Genomic DNA, 22,815 nt, shown 5'->3' on the forward strand with positions numbered 1-22,815 from the left:
CCGATTTGAAACCTAAAAATTATTTTTATTGGGAATACTTGAAAAGTAGAATTTATAAAACTAAACCAGCAAGTGGTGTAGAGCTAAGGCAAAAAATTATCGATGAATCCATATTAAGTTCTAGAGAAACATAGAGAAATGTAATAGACGCATTCTATCATCGTTTAGGATACTGTCAAATTAACAACAGAGGATATTTTGAGCACTTAATTAGGTAGATATTAATTTAACAATGTAGTAAACTTTTAATTATTATGTTCAAATTTTGAATCAAAAAATTTATTGAGACGATTAGGCGTTTGTTTCATCTTGTTCCTGATCAAGATGTTTCTGACTACATAAAATCGAAAGTATTGTATACAGTTAAACATGTATTGAAGTGGAGATTTCAATAAAGGTACAACATACAGTACTTTTGTATTAAAAAAAAAACAAAAACATTACACAAACATTAATCGTCAAATCCTCATTATTCAAAATAGGAGTATCCCTGTTTTTGTATAATTCGTAATTAAGAGATATATATTTTCTATACAATGATTACTTGTTTTTTCTCATTTAAATAATAAAAAAAGCAATTTGTTAACTATTTTTTCAGATGAGTATATCTATAACTGAAGTACTAAAAATAAGACGATATCAAACTATCTAAGAGAGATGAATATTCAGCTCAACGTTGTGCTATTGTTCCGAGGTGCGAAATTCCATAAACAAGGTATCTATCTGTTTTCTTAAATGGTCCTGTGTGCATGTAATCTGATACCTCGAACAATAGCACACCCCTAAGCTGAATATTCACTACTCTCTTAGATAGCTTGCTAGACTTTAACTTTTGCAAAATAGATGGATTGATGATACAAAAATGATTGTACAAAATACTACAAATAGGTAATTAGGATCGGTATTAAAGAGTAATAAAAGAAGGTAGAAATTAAAAATGAAGAAAAACATGAAATTAAAATGCAAATTCTAGAAGTTTGTAAGAATATCTATGATAAGATAACGTACGGCATCATTCAAAGCTAAGAATGTTGGGGATTTAAAAAGAAACATCGAATGCATGTTGCAGAAATAGAAATGTTTTGATATATAAAGTAATCATTTTAGATTTAAAATGATTTATAAGAATTATAGATTAAGTTGATTGGGACACGTTCAGCACCGAAACAATAATATTTACCCAGTATTACACCCAGTATTGTACAAGGAATCTCTGCCTGTCTCGTTCTTGGATGAAATAGGAAGGCCAAGGAAAACATACTGGGCGATAGTTAAACAAGAATGTCTGTAAACGGAATTAATATTGGTACGACCAAGATAGAAACGTATCGATAAATGTAAATGGGGAATTCGAGCGCGTATAAGGATAAAGGCAAAGGGAATTATGACGATATTTTAATAAACAACATTAAAGAAACATTTCAGTAAGGAAGGAAATAGTACTCCCAAGGAAGATTAACCTTCCAATACATTTTTGGACTTTAAAACCTAAATTTTAGTTCATTAATAAAACTTGTACTTACCAAACAAATTCGATCAATGATTTACATTATTAACCTTGCTATAAACACCTATATGAACACGAAAAACATCAAACAGCAAAAGCTATCAACTTTACACAATATATTCTCATAATATATACATCTACTCCTATTCTCAACGAACCGATCGGTTGTCTTGAAAGGAATATTATCAAAAACTATTGCCTCAATTATTTCTCATTTAAATACATGCGAAGGTCAAATCTTTTTATACAAATTGTATATAGATTCATCGCTAGTATTTGAAAAAAAAAATACACATGGGATATACCCGGTGCCTCAAAATTGGGGGAAATTGATTACTTCCGATTATTCAAGTACTAAGTAATTGTACAGGGTGGACAATAAAGTAAAAAAGCTTTAATTATAATATATTAAAATTTTTTTCGATTGTAGGCAGTTTATTTTTTAATATCAAAAAAATTTATTAATTATTTTGATATTCATGCAAAATCAAAGTAACTCGTATGTTTTTTCAGTCTCTAATAATCGACAAAAATTGTTTTACTCGTAGCGTGAATCCATTGTTTACAAATAACGTTTCACTTGCTCAACGTTCGCTCAAATTTCGCATATTGATGTTACGCAACAAATTGTGCAAACAGGTAACCCATAGATTATGCATTTTTACTACAAACACACTAAAATGCATAACAACGACAGCTTGGAAATATTGACAAATTTTGATTATCACTTTTTTGGACATCGGTACATAAAGAAATCCGAAAAAGAATTAAAGTAGCAAAAGACCGAAGGCTACAAGAATTCTATTTAGAAATTGAGAAACTTGAGCAACGACACGACAGCTTCCATTTGCATAAAAAACTAAAAGAATAGGCAAAAGCAGAATTTACAGGCAAAATATATTACAAGACTCTGGTGGTAGAAGTTTAAGTGATATTAAAGAGCGTTGTACCGAATGGGAAAATTACATAATAGAATTATTTAAAGATGACCAAAGAATCTACCAAGAAGTAATATCTAACCGAGATACTGGCCTACAGATTCTAATCTCAGAAGTTCAGAAGGCCATCGACCAAGCGAAACGAAGGAAAGCTTCTGATCCTAACGAAATACCTGCAGAATTGTTACAACTATTAAATGATGAGAGCGTTGCGATTATAACCTCCTTCTTTAACAAGATATACAGCAGCGGTAAATTACCAGACAACTGGTTAGAATCAATATTTATAACTTTTCTCAAGAAAAGGAAGTCAGACAGTGTAGCGACTATCGAGTTATCAGTTTAACGAGTCACGCTCAAATTTTTTATATAAGTATTGCATTGTCGCATATATAAACTTTGTGAGGGGATAACTGGTGATGAGCAGTTTGGTTTCTGAAACGGTATGGGTACTCGCGAGGCTCTCTTTTGCATGCGAATACTTTTACAAAAGAGCATTCAGTTTAGGAAAAACATTTACATATACACCGGTATTTAGGCGCCACGCCCTTCCGGTAGGGATCTATGGGGGAATATCACCAAGCCGTATCTCTTGCCGTACTGTTCCACCATAGGCCGATCAGACACCAGCATATTCGAATCTAAGCCGCAGATTCATATAGAATTTTAAACTGATGCTTTAGCCTTTTTTATTTTTCTGTACACCGAGCTGGAGGATCGAACCCACATCCACTGAACCATTCGACAGTGAAGCGAATGAGAATCGGCCGCCTAGCCCGCTTGGCTATCTGACCAACGGAAAAATATTTACATATGTTTTATAGATTTCGAAAAAGCCTTTGATATAGTATCGCATACACTACTATTTCAATGCTTGGACTCAATTGGTCTGGACACGTATGACATTATATTGCTTAAAAATCTTTACTACAATCAGACCGCTTGTATTAAGGTAGATCAAAAGGTTTCAGCTAAAGTTTCTATTAAGTGTGGAGTCAGACAGGGATGTGTTATGTCAATGATGTTGTTTAATGCCTACACTGAACCAGTTTTTGAAATAGCGTTAAATAATCGTCGCGAAGATGTTAAAATCGGTGGTGAAATTATTGGTGAAGTTATTATATGACACCGCCATAATGGCAGAGAGCCTAGAAGACCTTCAAACCCTGTTAAATGCTGTAAACAACGAATGCACTGAAAAGGACTTAACAATCAACGCAAAGAAAACAAAATGGATGGTGGTCGGAAAAATTAATACCGAAGACTCATACTAAAATTAGATAAGAAAATACTTTTTTATTTCTATTATTATATTCATCATATTTTGGACTTTTTTAATGTTTCTTGTTTAAACATAATTTTGGATAATAGACAAAAGTTACAAGTTATACGGTCAGGAATCGTTCAGAGTATTTAAACGAGACAGGTGGACCTCGGATGGACTTAGTGCTTTAAACATAGGAAAACAGACAAAAGTTGTAATCTTAAACTAATACACAAACTATGCTTGTACAAAATTTTAAAATTTTATAATCTTTCGATCTTAATAACTGAATAAGGTTATTTGGTTTGATGATTTTAAGTGTTTTGATTTTGTCTTCAGTTAATAATTTTACTTTATTAGTTATTTTAGCAACAACAGCCTAATACCTTGTGCACCTTAGTACCTTCTTCTCCACATGCACACTTTAGAGATTCACCTAATTTTATTTTAAATTTATATTGAGCAGTTATAACATGGTTGAACATTAATCTGCAAAATACAGAGAAAAACTGTTAACTTCCCGATATTCTTGAAAAGCAAGCTTACAAGGAAACTCGGTAACTATGTTTTTACAAAATTGTCCTTTTTGAACGTTTCTATTCATTTGTTTCCTTTTGGTTCTTAATAGTGTGCATCCTATAGACCTTATATATATATATATATATATATATATATATATATATATATATATATATATATATATATATATATATATCTATAAAGGTCTATAGGATGCACACTATTAAGATTTTCCATATATTTACGAAGGAATTTGGCTCTTAAGCAGCTGGTGGTGGTGGTGGCAAACTAATGCTCTTCGATTATTATCCGTTTTATATTTAAATTAAAATTCTTTTAACAGTAACATATGTTTTGCCAATAAATATAACTTCTTTACAGAGCAATATGTTACTCTAAACAAAAAAAAATAAAAAACATAAGTACCGAATAAATCGCACTGTTTGTTCTCAGTAGTTCAATTTAAAGAAAATATATATTTTGTTTTTTATTTTAATTAAATTTTCCTTTTAATTTAAATTATTACCTTAATCATCTGTTGCAACTATGAATTATTTCAAATTAAAAAACTTAAAAGAAAAAAAAAAGAAAATTTACTTAATATCAATCAATGTATTCAGAATTAGAATACTACTTAGGTAACTTTCATCAATATTTTTTACATATTTCAACATACATTTATATAAAGTATTAATTAAAAAGGAACTTTTTGGTCTTCAAAAAACTTGTTTTCTTCCTACACCTCTACGGCCCTCTATTTTACCTTTAAGGATCAGTTATAATATTTTATATCGACTTCCCCTAACTATGTGTCCCAGATAAGACATTTTTCGATGTTTAACGGTCTTTAGCAGTTCTCTATCTTTGTTGATGCTCCTTAGTAATTCTTCATTAATTTTTCTTGCTGTCCAAGGTATCTTCAGCAATCGTGTATGAACCCACATTTCCAATGCTTTAATTTTGTTCATGATCGATACTTTTAGCGTCCACACTTCTGCACTATACAAAAGTACGGACCAGACATAACACTAATCCATTCTTTGTCTTAGTTCTAAACTGAGATTATTATTGCAAAGCAATGACTTCATTTTCCTAAAAGTAGTTTTAGTCATTGCTATTCCACGTTTTATTTCTATGTCTGGATCTAGTTGGTCCGTTATCACAGTTCCCAAATATGTCATTTTGTGGACTTACTCAATTTGGACTCTGTTTAATTGAGCTTTGCATCGGATATGGGTCACGACTAACCACTAAAAATTTGGTTTTGTTTGAGTTTATTTTTATGCCCATTTCCTCGCCTAACTCGTGAATACGATCCAGCAGAATTTGGAGACCTTCAATATTATCTGAAAGAATTACTGTATCGTCTGCATATCTAATCACATTAAGTAGTTCCCCGTTGATTTTTATTCCATATGGTTGTCTCTCAAGTGCCTTTTTAAATAACTGGTCCGAGTAAACATTGAACAATGTTGGCAACAAAATGCAATCCTGTCTGACTCCTCGTTGTATGGAGATTTCATCGGTGTAGTTATCTCCAATTTTTACGATAGCAGTTTGATTCCAGTACAAATTTTAATTGACACGAATATCCTTGTCATCTATTCCGATATTCTTCATAATTTGCATTAATTTTACATGCTGTACTTTATCGAATGCCTTTTCGAAGTCCACGAAACATGCAAATACATATTTTCTTTGGTCACGGCATTTTTGTAATAGGATGTTAAGCGCAAAAAATGCCTCCCTGGTTCCCATAGCATTTCTAAAACCAAATTGGGTAGCTTCGAGATCTTCGCATTTGCGTCTAATTCTGTTGTGAAGTATTCTTAGGAAAATTTTAAGAGTGTGGCTCATTAGACTAATTAATCGATATTCTGAGCATTTTCTTGCATTGTGTTTTTTAGGTATTGCGACAAAGATGGATTTGAGCCAATCTGTGGGAATCACTCCGGTGTTATATATTGAATTAAAAAGTCTTACTACTACTTTTATGTTATCATCCTATATTAGTTTCAGCAACTGAGTTGGTAGATCATCTGGACCACAAGCTTTTCTAATTTTAGCATTATTTATAGCGTGTTCTACCTCACATTTCATAATTTCTGTGCCGTCGGTACAGTTTTGGTAGAATTCGTCAATATTATTCCTGTCATCTTCAAACAACTCTGATATAGCCATTCTTTTCTTATTTCGTGCTCATTTACAATAATTTTGTTATTAGTGTCAACGAGTACAGACGGAACTCGTTTTTTAAATGTGTTACTCATTTCTTTCAGATTTTTGTGCATATTAAATAAGTCGTGTTTAGATCTTACATCCTCCATTACTTTCTCTTATCCATTTTTCTTTGGCTAATTTGATCTCCTTTTTTATTCTTCTCTGCAGATGTCTATATTCTGTTTCATTAGATTTTATCAGTCGACGTTGTTCCATTAATTTCAAGATGTCGTCTGCCATCCATTTTTCTTGATTAAGTTTTTTCTATAATCATTGTTTGTCGAGATTTCATTAACTTGTTTTTTAAATTCACTCCATAGTTCTTCTGGATTTTGTTGGTACATGTCGTATACTATATTATGTACTGCCATTGTCTTGCTTTACGGTCATAAATAAAGAATTATTCAACGATAAAATATTTTTATACACATTTTAATATATTAGCTGTTGAACAGACGGAAATGGCTCCAAAGGCCCTCTATTCATTTTGTTTAATTTGAAATACTCTAACACATTTAACACAAGTTGTTGCACTTGATAATTTACTGGTTTACCAGACATACTCTAAAAATAAAAACCCATAAAAAATATTTCATATAATTTCGTTCATTAGTTCGCTGATTTTAGTCAGATTTAAATAACTAAATGTGAATTTAGAAGATGTGGACTTATCAGTGAATTTTGAAGTACTCGCGCTAATAACCGCAAAACTAAACTGTGGGTGAGTTTAAATTGAAGACTACATATTTACTCCAATCGGGTTAGACGGAAAAAAGACCTAACGTTGCATAGCGAGCTGCCCCAAATTTTATTATTCTGACTGTTTTTGCTCAATACCTCCGCCATTTTAAACTTTTCGACAAAAATGGTATAGACTGAAACTGTTGCAAATGCGATTTCCTACAATTTTTTTCTGATAAATTTTTTTGGTGTGGTCGATATTTTCCGAATTAAGGGGAAAATCGTGGAAGAGTGAGGGGAAGTATAATTATCGAATTATCCCGTTTCTTATTAACTTCACGACATGGATGTACATAAAACAAAAATGGGGAGAACTATATTTTATATAATTTTGATCTCTTTAATTTTTTTGCTGAAATCAATATTTGAGGTCGTACGTATAGCGTGAGTGTTGGACCTTGCAGGGATTGGTGTTATAGAAATTTTATCTAATATTTCATCCATTTTTAACTTTTCGACGAAATCGTATGAACTTAAATTGTTGCAAGTATGATTTCCTACAACTTCTTTTTTGCAAATTTTTTCGTGTTGTCCATATTTGTTAAGGAAGAACTTGACGAAATAAATGTACATGAACAAAAATGGAGAGAATTATATTTTATACAATTTTCGTTTCTTTGATTTTCGTACTACAATCAATATTTAAGGTCTCAAGCCTAACGAACCCTAGACGGTGATGTCATTAGCAGCAAGCCATAAACAAGAACGAACCGAGATTAAACACTTATTGATTTTAGCAAAAAAATTAAAAAGATCAAAATTGTATAAAATATAATTCTCTTTATTTCGGTTTATGTACATTTATGTTGCATAATCTAGATAATTCAATAATTATTATGCTCTCCCCCTTTCTATAATTTTCCCCCTTTACTCGGAAAATCTCGACACCACGAAAAAATTTGTACAAAAGAAATTGTAGGAAATAGCATATGCAACAATTTCAGTCGTTACCATTTTTGTCTAAAAGTTAAACAAGTATGTATTGAACAAAAACGGTTATGCTTTAAAATCAAGATAGCGGCTAACCCAACGTCGAAATTCAGAATTCAGTCGCGATTTTAAATTTACATTATAGTTGAACCCCCCAAAGGTTAGAATTTAGAATAATAAAATTTGGGGCAGCTTGCCATACAATTCAAATGCTATCCCAATTGGACTAAATTAAGAGTATTAAATTAAAGGACGTGATGCGAATGAATATGGATATAAACTATTCAGGAACAGTATGTCCCCACTCGAAATAGCAGTCACATCAGTCTTGGCCTGCAATAATAGCCTACCAACTCAAGAGGCAAAGAGTTAGACACATATGGAATACCAATGAAGTTATTAGATCACACAAGGAAGACATGCTTGACACAATATTTTGAGATAAAAGATAAAAGGCAGGAACAAAAAGATTTGCAAATCGTGAAGAAGATTCCGTATTATACTCCTTTTTAATTTACTTTCGACAACCAGTGTTGAAAATTATTATAAAATGGAGAAATACAGAAGGTAATAGAATATATAATCAAACATGAAAACCAGTAAACTTGATACAAATAAATATTGGACTTTTGATAAAGTGGTGTTTAAAAAATAAAAAAATGAAGAAATAGAAATGAGAAGCTTAAAAAATGGAAGAAAAATTCAGTATACAAGTGTACTTACTGCGTGTTATTCGATCTGATATTGCTGCCGAAAGACGTAAAAACAGGTCAAATGATAAATTAGAACCTATAAAGGAATGTTTTCAATTGTGGAATTTTTATTTACAAGATGCTTATGTTCCCAACTGGTCTATGACAGTTGATGAACAACTCGTTGCGTTTCGAGGAAAATGTCAAGTGATTCAAGTAAACCAGCAAAATATGGAATCAAATTTTGGGTTATTTGACCTAGCGTAATATTTACGAAGGAAAAAAATAAACTAGAGAAATAGCAGAAACGCACCAAGGTAAAAATGTTGTCAAGAGATTAACAAAGAATATAGAAAATTCTGATCGCAACATTACACGCGATAATTTGTTTACATCTTATTCACTGACTCTACAGCTTCTTTCAAAATGTTAACTCTTGCTGGGGCAATTCGTAAAAATTAGGCAGAACTACTAATTGCTTTTACAAATCATAAGAATCGTGAAACGTACTCTACTTTATTTAATTTTCAAGAAAAAACCACCGTTATTTCCTATTGTCCAAAAAAGGTAGAGTTGTTGTATTACTAAGTACCATATCATCGTGGTACTTGCAATAGGTCCTATGTCAAAAAAAACCACTTTCTGGTTTATGGAACATACATGACTGACTCAGTCAAATACACAACTTCAATAAGTAGTCATATGTCGATGGGCCAATGAGACCACATTGATATTTGGCTGATGCAATTAGTCATATGTCAGAGCGATCAGTGAATGTAGTACTGTTTAAGTGGGTTTATTAGAATCATATTGTGCCATTCATCTACAATTAAAATGTAAGTATTTATTATATTACTATTATATTAAAAAAGTAAATTTTAGTAAAGTGTTGTTGATAATTTTGGGATCTTTCTTTGGTTCTTTCTATAAAGTATTATAACCTTACTTTATGTTTTATTATAGAACTTTAAAACATTCATTTTATAATTGAGTTAAATATGGTTAAGTTTAAAAATTGAGTTATATTATAAAACTGTTGATTTTGATATACAATAATAATATAATAATCAAATTATTTTATTATTATATGAATTTTTATATAAATGCATTTTTGACATACAACCTTTTGCACCAAGATAAACCCTATTCATTCTACAAATTCCCAATCGTCAATAGAACCACGTGTAAGCCAAACAGGGTCGTACTGATGTACGACCTATGTATCATATGATTTTTAAAAATATTTACTTTTGAAACTATTAGTGTAAGAATTTCTTGAAAATTAATCATTATATCACAATTAAACTAAACTCTAAAAAATAACACGACCAGTAAATAAGTTAACAATAACTATAACATAAATATAACACAATATATTAACTTAAAAATCAACACGATACAATTTGAATTTAAAATGATGGCAAGTTGGGATCTGTAACATGAGAATCTGTCGAATAAATTATATTTAATAACCTCTTGACGAATGAGACGGCGAATATCAACACGTGCTCATGTTTACTGATGGGAATTTGGTAAACGAATAAACTTTAGACAGGTTATTATTTTGACATTCGACTAATTGCAATTGTTTAATATTTTTTAGAGATTATAATAATCAAAATGATTGGAAGTCGTGGGCGGTTGTTAGTGGCTTTGGGCATAGCAAACACCAAAATATAAACTTTTTCGTGGGAGACTGATGTTAAAGCTGATAAGGATTAGGTTTTTATCCTCATGAATCTTTTTTATAATGATGTGGTTATTTTGCACCAAAATGTTATTGTTAATAATTTTAGGTATATAAATAATTTTGTTATTTTCAAAATTTTATTTTTTAGGCTCTGGAACAACTTATGCAAAACCATTAGAAATCTTAGAGTCTGCTTAAGTTATAATTGATGCTACTGCTAAGTCAGCCCCAATCTGTAGTAGCTCTGGAGAAATCAATGACGTCTTAGCGCTACCCGTGGAAACAGAGAGTGCAGCGCCAGATCTACTACAAAACTTCTTAAATGAGTTTCAAAACATCATTGCTTCAGAAGTAAAATCTAATGCTACTGTTGAGTCTGAAACAACCTTCAGTTCTGCAGAAACCAATGATGTCTTAATGCTGCCAGCTGAATGTGAGGTTGCAGCATCAAATCTATTTGAGAAATTATTAGATGCGTTAGAAAAAAACACTGTATCAGAAATAGATATAACTAATAACAAAAAACATGAAATTATAGGTGGTACTGTAGAGTTGGCTCAAGAGCTTAGAGACTCCAAACATTCGCTATCTGGTGAAGATTCTGACTCTGGCTCTCTTTACCAATACAAAGGATCTGCATCAAGTTCCTCAGATGAGTCAGAGTCCAAAGTCACCGAGGTCAACCAAACTACTGAAATTCTGGTTGGCGAACAAACTGGAATTAAAAGAAAAAGAAAATTTCAAAGAAATGAAGAAGAGTGGAAGAGGCAAAAAACGCCAAGCTGCGGTTATTAGGCAAAGCCTATGTCGGCTTCGAATAAAATCCCAACACAGGAAAATACGAACAAAAGTTTAATAAAGATGATAAGACTTTAGGTCCACGGTGCCCTGGCCATTCTGTTAAGTGTAAAAAGGGGGGCCCTAGACAGTCATTTAAATGCCACGAAATCAGTGATGACCAACGAGACTTACTATTTGGGACATTTTGGGCCAAACGTAGCTGGGAATCCAAACAAACTTATGTTTTAGAAGACGCTTTACCACAAAAACCTAAATATCCAAAAGCAGATTTAACTATAGATTACCGAAAAAAAAAACATCTACCATTTATCTTTTACAGTAGATTCTGTAAAAAAACAAGTTTGCAAACAAATGTTTCTAAATACATTGAGTATTGGAGAAAAACAATTAAGATCATGGACATCAAAGAAGAAGCCAGCATTATCAGAAACTATTGAGGTCAGTTCATCTGCTGAACCCAATAACCAAATGCTCTGCGTTTTAAAAGATATAGAGGCCTGGCTGAACTCGCTGCCTAAAATGGAATCCCACTATTGTCGCTCATCTACAAGTAAATTGTATCTAGAGCCAGTTTGGTACAGTGTTAGAGACATACACAGGTTTTACCAAATTTAAAACAAAAAAACGGTTTCATGGCATACCTTCCAAAAGATCTTCAAGAAAATGCATTTATCTATTTACGCGCCGAAAAAAGATCAGTGTAATTAGTGTACTTTTTACAAAAATGGAACACTTGATGAAGAATCATTTCAGATACATATTAAAAAGATGAAAGATGCTAAGGAATCAAGGAGACTGATAAAGACATCGCTTTATCAGACACAGATACAAAATGCTATACAGTAGATTTACAGGCGCCTCGCCTGAATGCAGCCGTCAATTATTACAAAACTAAGTTGAAAGTTCATAATCAAGTGTATTATAATCAAGCTACAAGAGATGTAACTTATTTTGTGTGGCATGATGTGGAAGGAGGACTAGAATGTGATGTTTTTGCCACTATTGCAACTAATTTTATAGTAAATGAAATTGGTATTTAGAGCTCAATAAAGAAAATTATTATTTGGAGTGACGGCTGTGTATACTAGAACAGAAATGCAAAGCTGTTAAATGCATTACTCGATATTAGTATAAAATACAATATTATCATAGAACAAAAATATTTAGAGGTTGGTCGTACCCACATGGAGGTAGACTTTTGTCCATTCAGCAATTGACACGAAACTCAGAAATCGTAGACAGGTTTTCGTCCCTGCTGACTACATAAGCATGATTAAAAGTGCACGAATCAACAATCCTTATAAAATACACTATCTAAATCATGCCGATTTCTTTCAATATATTTTCTTTTATATCAAATGCTTCATAGAAATTTATTTGTTAATTAAAATTTGTTTATTTATTCGTTCATTTAATGAACTTTTTTGTTTCGATAGACGAAAGTTAAAAGTTATGAAAAACGTGAAGATGAACCAAGAACGACCGCAGGTGATAAATAATCTTTAAAGCTAGCTGAAATCATTATTCAAATGGATTATATATTCATCAAATAATAAAAATGACCATTATCTAGTCACTTCAGGTTTTAGTTACTTAAAAATACCTTCAAAAGACTTTCCATCCAAAGATATACTCACTGTATCTACTGAAAGTTTCAAATATTCAGTATAAAACTGGTTTTCGCGAATCGAAAAATCGTTTTTGAAAGTTTTTTTAATGATATTTTAATTATTTATTTAGTATTAAAACTTGTGTTTTATTAAACAACTTTAATACAAAAATCGACTACCTATTTATGAATATACATGTTTGGCTATATAGTAGTTAATTAAACTATACCTGTCTGGATTAATTTGTCAATTACTTACACAACTGTTTCGTGATTACAGTAACATGATATATGATTTTAAAGTTGACAAACTGTTGATTGAGTATTTGACTCCAGATTAGATAACAGTTTATCTTTGCAATATCTATTAATATTGGAAAAATTAAGTGTTTATTTTCTTGTTTCTCAGAAACCAAATCGGTTAGAAATTCAAAATAATATATCAAAATCAACATTTTCATCCCAGTACAATGCACCATTCCCGATAAGTCAATATACGTTGTAGATATAAATAAAAAAGCATACCAAGAAAATATAGTAAAAAAAAAGAAAGAGAAGTTGTTGCATGCTTATACACTAGATTATGTTCTTTTCCGTCGACCGGCCATTTATGATCAATTTTAACACCCTCAAAATCGTTGATTAATGACCCCTATTAATGAATGATAGGCAACACAACATACATTGCTTGCATAAATTAATTAAACGCTCTGTGATTGGCAGTGACCTGTGGTGTACGCAACCAAACATATACCTATTTATATTGCCACTAAAAAATTAATTTAAAATGAAGTAGCCGCTGTTAGTAATATCTGTCATTGAATGTCATTATTTACTTTATTGTTTAAAATTCTGTGTATTTGAAAAATCAAAGGATGGATATTGACGAAGAGTTTAATTTAACTGCACCAGAATTTAACTTCTTCTATCACAGAATTTACAGAGATCCAAAAAGACTTAAATATAAATTGGTCAAAATGCTATACAGCAGATAATCATTTATCAATATCTTCCTTTAATTTCAGTAATTGTACCATTTCGAATATTAATGTTTACTATAATAAAACTACCAATAAGGAAACTTTGAATAAAGTCAATGAAAGCTGAAAAAATTGTTGTTTATCGTTAAGTAAATGAATATTTAAACTAAGATGTCTTTATTTCTGAAAAGTACGGTCGACGGGCCAGTTTTGTAACGAACTCGTGAATTAAAATGGCGATTAACAATCTCGAACATTACCGCGCTCGCTTCGCTCACGCGTTAAAATATCTCAATTGTAAATCGCCCTTATTAATACACTTGTTGGTTAAATAACTATTATCCAAGAGATCTTAACTGCTCTGTTTTTAATGCATAATTTCGTTACTTTTTTTTTATTTATTTTCTTGGGTACTTAATAATAGCCTTTTTAGTTCCTGCACTGTACGTTTTCGACATTGTTTTAGTTATGGTGTTTTCTGTGTATTTCAAGGCTTTAAAATAAATTCCGTTAACTTCAATAAGTTACTCCATTTTTTATTTGCTTTTTTGAATAATCATATCAATAAAATAATCATTAAGCAATATCGAGAAAATAACCTTTTATCAAATACCAGCTATTAGGTGTTCACCTATTTTATTAGAACTATTCTTTTTCACATATAGGTTATTAATAAAGGCAACGCATTTAAAATATAGTTGATATATTGCACCTTTGTAGCAGGATTGTTTAAAATAGCCTTGCATATTACGAATGTTTACATTCTTTAAATATTGTTGAGTGTATGGGCTGCGTTTTAGAGATAGAACTTTTTGATTAACCTGATCGCATCACGAGTCATAAACTGGAAGTGGGTTCAAACAACTAGTACCCATAAGCAGTCAACTCTCATTTGCACTTAGCACATTTATAGAGAATTAAAAAACTTAAAACAGAAGTCAAACTCTATCTGAATTTGCTAGAGGGTGAATTGAGTAGCTCTATACACGATGCATGCAGCCAATCACAAGTCCAGAAAAATGAGAAGTGATAAAGGAGTAACACCTCCTACAAGAGCATACAAAGACTTTTTTAAGCTCCCACTTGCATAAATCAATACTTAAATGGCACTCCCATATCCAACGAATGGAAAAATTCTTATATATCATCTATTCTATTGATAAAAAGGAGATAAACTTAAGTGTGCGAACTGTAGAGGAATATCAGTGACTAGTAAATTCAGCAGTCCGGACGGACAATTAATTAGAGACCTCATCGAGAACAAGTATGAACAACAAGAGGAAGAACAATAAGCCGGTTTTAGTAAAGAAAGAAGTTGTAATGACAATATAATATGATAATACAAAACGATAATAACTTGAAAGAACGTGATAAGATGGCTGAAGTGGGCGGATCATATGGACAGAATGAATGATGGGCAGTGGCCAAGAAATTAGGGGAGGCATATGGTCAACTCAACTTGTCGATCGGATTAGCCAAGCGGGCTGGGCGGCTGGCTTCTCCTTCGCTTCAATGCGAGAGATGTCAGTTCGATCCCCGGCTCGGTGTGCAGAAAACAAAAAGGCTAACGCAGCAGTTTAAAATTCTAAAATGAATCTGCGGCTTAGTCTAGAATATGCTGGTATCTGATCGGCCTATGGTGGAGCAGTACGGCAAGAGATAAGGGCTTGCGGCTAGGTGATACTCCTCCATAGATCCCTACCGGAAGGGCGTCGAACGCCTAAATACCGGGTATATATATATATATATATATATATATATATATATATATATATATATATATATATATATATATATATATGGTCAACTTTGGACGCAGAAGTCTGGACGATACAATTGATAACTTAACCAGTTGGATGGTATCTTTCCTAGGACACAGATGTAGTCCTCGTTTCGAGTAGGGTTCAGTATATTCCCCTAAAGTTAAATCTTTTAACATCAACCTCATGTCACTTCAATTTAAAGTATTAAGACATTTAAAATGTAATCTAATCTGATCTGTTACACCTTTTTAAGTAACTAGTTTCAACTGCTAAATATATGTCCACTGATGATGGTCTGATAAGACCGAAAACGTTCTGATAAAATTGTAATCCATTTAGAAAATTTCATTTTTTTATTTTTTAAATATATACCATTTTACACTAGAAGTTTTTCATTTCGCTGTAATTTTATTTAAACCATGGTATACAGCTAACCACTGGGATTGATAAATCTTAAAAGGAGGAAACATGCATATCTTGGTCATGTAATGAAGCACAATAGGTAGGACTAGTTCATAATAGCAGGTAAGATCCAAGGTAGATGCAGGCAAGAAATTCCTACTTCTACTTTGGTTAAATCTTGGCGAAAACTTTGGGCCAACATTGAGGAACTTGTTGAGTGTCAACAATCACACGAAGAAGATAATTCACCATCATTCTTCAAGATCTCCAAACGTTATCTGAAAATGTCCAATTGCAGGTCGAAGATATTGAAGAATTGATGAATTGTGACGAGGAACTTGAAAACGAATTTTTGACAGACGACGAAATAATTACACTAGCAACACATGAAGAGCCCTATGAAAATGAGGAGACATGGTGATGATGTTGTAGGAGAGGAAAAGGTCGGCCACACCGAAGCGAGGGCTGCAATGGAGGTGGCATTGAAGTATATTGAACAACAACCTGGGTCATCTTCAATAGACATCTTGGTTTTTAAAAAAAGGAGAGATATAGCTTTTAAAAATTCACTTAATGTCAAGAAACAGAAAAAAATGACCGATTTTTTTAAAATAAGTTTGTAAAATATTTAAATATGTATATATGTACATAGAAATAAACAGTATTTTTCAACTGTATACTCCATGATCTTTATTAGTATACACCTCCCTGTACATGTGTTTGATATATGTACACTTCATCTAATTTAGTTAACGATGTACGTCATCGGCGTCATAGCGTGTGACGTCACATGATACCAACACGAAATATTTAGGGTGTAGGTGTGTTCTTTTTTAGAATCACTTTACCGAGTACACTGGCATTACAGCCACTAGACATATTTTATTATATACGCGTAGAACTAATATTTGAAAGTTTCTATTAATGTTAACTTAAAGAAATACACAATAATATGTTTCATTTAATTTGTATAAATGCATTATAAAGCGTTTTTATCAAGAACATTTGTTCGGAACACACTGTAACTGTAATTGAACGAAGGTAAAATTTTGGCATAAATTGGTAACACCTATTTGACAGTTGCGGTGTTGACACTTTTTGTACTTTATTATTTTAAATCTTAAAGTGAATACCTCTTGTTTTATATTTTTAACTATTTAATAAAATCTGTTCTTTTTAGAACAAAATTAGTGTGTTTTATTTCAAAAATGTCATGTAAGAATTTAAATAGTCGTTGTAAAGAGTATATTAATAATTATGTGACCTATTTGATTTAAAATGAATTCAGGATTTTTTTATACTTTGGCAACTATGTCAACTTCAATCTCTGACGTATATAATGACGTAAATCGTTATCTAAATTAGATGAACTGTATGTATGTACTTGATTTTCCTCATGAAGATGCCTGCACATCAGATTAACCAGCCATTTGGCCAACCCAGCAGGCTCTGGTCCCAAGCTGGCCGGTTAAGAGGGAGTCTACTGTATGTTTATGCCTATTTCAATTTTCTTAGCTGCTCTTTTCAGTTGTGAATACATTATTGTTGCATCCTTTGTTCCGTAAAACACAATTTTAATGTTATTGGCATAAGCAACAAGGTGTATTGCTTTGTTAAGACATTGGCTCTTCTGATATTCAACTTATAACATATTCAAGAGTCAGGTCAAGCAATTTCAGAACCCTTGTCATTTGCTTTCAGTAACTTAATTTTGTTTGTTGACCTTTGCAGCTGTTAAGTCACTCATTGCTTTTATTAGTTGTATACATATTGAGATGTTGAATTATTTCAGAGCATTTTTATAGAATTTTGTATATGTATGATTTGATCTTGATTGATGTCATCAAATAATCTAATATTATTCAAAGCATGTGGTGTTCGTGTGTATCAAGGTATAAAAAATGCTTAATAAAAGCTTAAAACTTTTATTTTAAAGAAGATCTTTTCGGAATTGAATAATTCCATCATCAGTTTACTAAAAGAGAGAGTAAAAATAGCAATATTAAAAACACGTAAGTTGAAATTTAAATGTATAGAAAGAACACGTTGGTTATTTTACTACTTTACACATTAAACACAATTCTTCACTAAAAACGGCCTATTCATAAACGGAAGCACAATGACTTTTGCTCCTACTACATCATTCCACTTTACGTTGACAGGTATTGACTAATTTTTCATACCATCTTTCTATCAGTTAACCCTAGACTCCAGCACCAGCTCCCGGGGGTCATGTTAGATGCCCCCATTTTTAGCGTTTATTAATTAGTGAAGTTAACGGTCTATTGCATTTACCTTTGTAAATTCCATGAGGATTGTTTTTGTTACTGATGTCCTTCCAGTGTTTTTCTGTGGCCAAACAATGTTTTTTATCAACTTTTTATGTAAGTAGTAAAAAACCAACATGTTCTTTCTATACATTTAAATTTCAACTTACGTGTTTTTAATATTGGTATTTTTACTCTCTCTTTTAGTAAACTGATGATGGAATGATTCAATTCCGAAAAGATCTTCTTTAAAATAAAAGTTTTAAGCTTTTAATAAGCATTTTTTATACCTTGATACACACAAACACCACATGCTTTGTATTCAACAGGTATACTAGCCAATCCTGGATATCTCCACTTCATGGTTTTGTTCCAGTTTCACTTTTAATTTTTAATATTATTCAATCTGTGGGGATAAAGGTCACATTGGTCGAACTATTCAGAAGCGCTGCAAACAAGATCAGAATTGCCATGTTAATAGCCAATGTTTGCAACGGACAGGGCACCTGAAGAAGAAGAAGGGGATAAAGGAGTAGAATGCGAAAACATGGAGTTGGCTCCAGTTTACTCCACTTAGCCTCTTCTACTCAAATCTGACTCCCAAGCTGATGCCCCCTAAAAAACTGAGCAACCTAACTAGAGATTCAGTAACCAACCTTGGTAGAAAGTTGGATCAGAAATGACAAGAGCAGGTAAAATGGTCTTTAGAAAAGTGGGTTTGGTGTTGGCCTAACTATCCAACCCTGTAAAAAAAACCCATATTATGAAAGCTACAAAGAAATAAGCCAGATGAACCAAATGAAATATTAATGATTTGAAAATTTTTTGTGGAATGTAAGAAGTCTTTATTAACATGGAGCTCTACTCATTAAAGAAATGCATAAAGCCAAAGCAGACATCATTGCTTTACAGGAGATAAGATAGACTGAATACTACAATATCTACTTACTACAAAGAAAACTACAATAAAACTGTTAAACAAAATTGGAATACTATTTAACCAGACCAATATCTATTTCTTTTCCCATAGCTACCAACAAATGGCTATAAAAGGGTACATTACTTTTTTTAGCTAAATAAGTGACTGTCTTGGGATTTTGTTTTGTGGTTTGTTTTGTCACTGGGTTAATTTTGATATAATAAAATAGAAAAGAATAGTTATCACAAATGAAAAAAAGCTAGCATAAAAGTTAACTTTAAAAAGCTAACTTCAAAAGAACCAAATAAAAAAACTTCATTCACTTCAAAAATTCAATTCACTTGATCTCAAACATGACAAGTTAAATTAACATCCAGATGTAAGTGATACACCTCTCAGTGCTTCTAAGGGGAAGAATCTCTTTCCGTGTCTATGTGACCTGGTATGCTAGAGTATCCCATTCTTAGCATTTGATCTAGATGATTTCAGGTTTAAGTCATTAATTAGAAATCCCTTTATGTAGTTTTATTATTATCTAAATTTAAATAACCAGGCTGCTACCCATCATGGAAAAATGAACTTTCTCAATATCTAGGATATCAAAAGAATTGAGATTGGGGCTCCATATTGTGCAAGATTAATATTATACAAGTAAAGCAGAAATATTTAGCGGATTAAACTGAAGAATAATGACATGTACATCTTTTGAGGCAGATAATTTATATAACTAGAATGTTATAATTAAAGAAAATCTGTGAGCTAAGTAATGTTTTAAAAAAACACAACACAGGAATGAAAAAGTATAGTAAAATTCACATGGCTCTAGAAATTTTACAAGAACTGAAAATAGAGAGGCTGATTAAAGAAACTTTGTTTTTTGTTTGTTTCAGATTTGTGTGATTTTTATTATTTTTTAATTTTAGAATATTAGAATTTTAAATTACAATAATTCTGTAAAGTGATATATATTTGAATGCTCAAATAAATGAACTTTAATCAAATAAAAGGCAGATATAGAGCACAGTTTTTTATTAAATCTTGTCCAAGTACTTTCGCTCTCGGAGCATCTTCAGGGGTATTTCGTCAAAATTATAGGCTATCCATCACTTTTATGAATGTCATAAACATTAAATAATACATTTACACAACACTAGACAAAGGACAGACAGTTTAAAAAAAATTAAATTTGAAGAATCTACATAGTGGGTGATAGCATGAGAATGATCATTCTCATTTGAAATGGTTAAAAAACAGAAGTACATATCTGTCAAATTAATGAGTTATTGCATAGAAATATATTTAAACACAATACTTACTACAACATTTAAAGGTGACTCTGAATATCGGTTAACAGTAACTGTTATTGACTGGCCCTGAGCTACAGCTATTTGAGCAGCAACTTCTTCAAAAGTAACATCAGGTGGTAAATCATTAAGTAGAGGATCTGAAGTAATAAGTCTCCTAATACTACTTTGTGTAATTTCTAAAAGGTCTTCGTGTGACAAGTTCTCTATCTCTTCATCCAAGGATAATTTGTTTTCAGTTTCTTGCTCCTCCATTCTAAAAAAGAAAACTTTATAAAATATTATAGTTAGACATTTTTTTTTTATTTTCTACTACCTCATTTATTTTTATTGGGTTTAAGATTAACCCTTTGGACAATGTTAATATTGTAAATAATAATTTTTAAAACCAAAATAATAACATAACCTTATTTAGTCGGCAATTGTCAACTACAAGCTATTCAAATGGGTGATTTGACAGAGAACAACCGAACACTGTGTGTTCGGTTATTCTATGGATTTGATTTGATCACAGCACAGTTATTATACTTCAAAATACTCTTGCAGAGGACGACTACATAAACTCAAACCATGTGCCATGGCCGTCGGCTTAAAAACTATATCTTGAAAGGTAGAGTTGGGGAGAAGTGGGAAAGGAGTACGAAGCTATATAAATTATGCATCCAATCTTTATAAAATTTCGATGCCATTGATTTGCAAACTGTTTTGTTGAAGCGAAGCTTCTGTACTGATGTACCTATTATTATTTTCTCTATAGTAAAATGCTCCACACGACGAGTAGGTCACAAAATTGAGATTCTTCACATCGATTCACTACTCTCGGTCAATTCGTTTCTAGTATCATATATTTGTGTTTGCCGGTATAAGCATTCAACGTTATTCTTAGGAATGACGCAAGGGCACCCTCTAGTCCTGGGGAGGAGAAATCATCCTCGAAGGCAGATAAATAACATCCCGTCGTCGACGGCATAGGATGAGAAAGGCAAGTGGGAAACCATCGCATTAAATTCCCAAGGTAGTTAATATGACAAGTCAAAATCAAAACATGGTTCCCGGTAGGCGTTCAATCGTCAAGAGGTGTTAAGAACCCCTGGGAGGAAACTTAAAATTGCTACGTGGAATATTAAAACTTTATATAGAGCAGGCAAACTAGCAAATACTAAAAAGGAGATGAGACGAATGAAGTGGGTCATACTTGGTATGTGCGAGGTGAGATGGAAAGGAGAAGGATATGTGGATACAGTAAATGGCAACCGTTTCTATTATGCAAGCAAAGATGATGATGCCCAGTCAGGTGTAGGAGTGTTAGTAACAGCATCCATGAAACAACACACGAAAAGTTTCCTACCAGTCAGCGACAGATAAATGATTATCAAATTAAATGGACAACCATTCGACATCAATATAACACAAATATACGCAACGACAGCAGACAGCCCAGATGAAGATCTTGAGATTTTCTATTCCGACATTGAAAAGATCAAAAAACACATAAAATCAGACGACATCAACATATTTATGGGAGATTGGAATGCCAAAGTAGGAGCAGAAAAAGTCGAATCGATCATCCACCCACATGGTTTAGGAACCAGGAACGAACGAGGCACACGCTTTGTTGAATTTTGCCAAGAGAACAACCTGGTGGTTCTTAACACATGGTTTAAATTACCTAAAAGACGTCTATATAGGTGGAGGTCTCCTCAAGATTGCGAAGGAAATATTGTGAGGAACCAAATCGACTACATTACAATTAACAAAAGGTTCCGTAATGGTATTCTAAATGTAAAAACGTACCCAAGCTGTGACATAAATTCAGACCACAATCCTGTAGACGCAACTATCCGATTAAAACTTAAACGAGTAGACAAGGTTAAGCGCAGTCAGATAATAGTATGGAGTAGTGCTGACCAAGGACAGCAACAGAAGTATGAAGACATGGTAGACACGCAGTTAGAGTCTAAGACAATAGCTCCCACTAAGGAGAAGACAATAAAAGAAAACATTGAAGACATGTGGGGGAAAATTAAAAATACTGTCTTGGAGGCAGCAGACCAAAGTATACAGAAAGAAAACCCTAAACATAGAAAACCATGGATGACAAACGAAATATTACAAATTATGGAGAGGAGACGGATGGTAAAAAACAAAAACCTAACAAGATACAAAGAATTCAACAGGGAAATTGAGAAAAAAATAAATGTAGCTAAGGAAGAGTGGATGAAAGAAAATGTAGAGGTAGAAGATTTGCAAATGAAGCATAAAGATAGAG

At 32.2% G+C, this 22,815-nt stretch overlaps 1 protein-coding gene across 4 annotated transcripts in view; it reads right to left on the bottom strand.

Moving 5' to 3' along the window:
- Positions 1-21,002, bottom strand: part of LOC140434690 (carbohydrate sulfotransferase 11-like) — a 70,114-nt gene extending 49,112 nt beyond the window's left edge. The window contains exons 1-2 of one of the 4 annotated variants that reach the window (XM_072523134.1): positions 20,863-21,002; positions 20,555-20,802 (exon numbers count right to left, since the gene is read on the bottom strand). In XM_072523134.1, the coding sequence (XP_072379235.1) occupies positions 20,555-20,802; positions 20,863-20,867 (253 nt within the window). In that variant the 5' untranslated portion in view covers positions 20,868-21,002. Of the gene's footprint in view, positions 1-1,523; positions 1,695-13,141; positions 13,232-20,554; positions 20,803-20,862 lie in introns of those variants that run through there. The other 3 variants (XM_072523131.1, XM_072523133.1, XM_072523130.1) reach the window with 3 other exon arrangements.
- Positions 21,003-22,815: the final 1,813 nt, after the last annotated feature.

The sequence above is a fragment of the Diabrotica undecimpunctata genome, chromosome 2, assembly GCF_040954645.1.
Source record: "Diabrotica undecimpunctata isolate CICGRU chromosome 2, icDiaUnde3, whole genome shotgun sequence".
Classification (NCBI taxonomy): domain Eukaryota; kingdom Metazoa; phylum Arthropoda; class Insecta; order Coleoptera; family Chrysomelidae; genus Diabrotica; species Diabrotica undecimpunctata.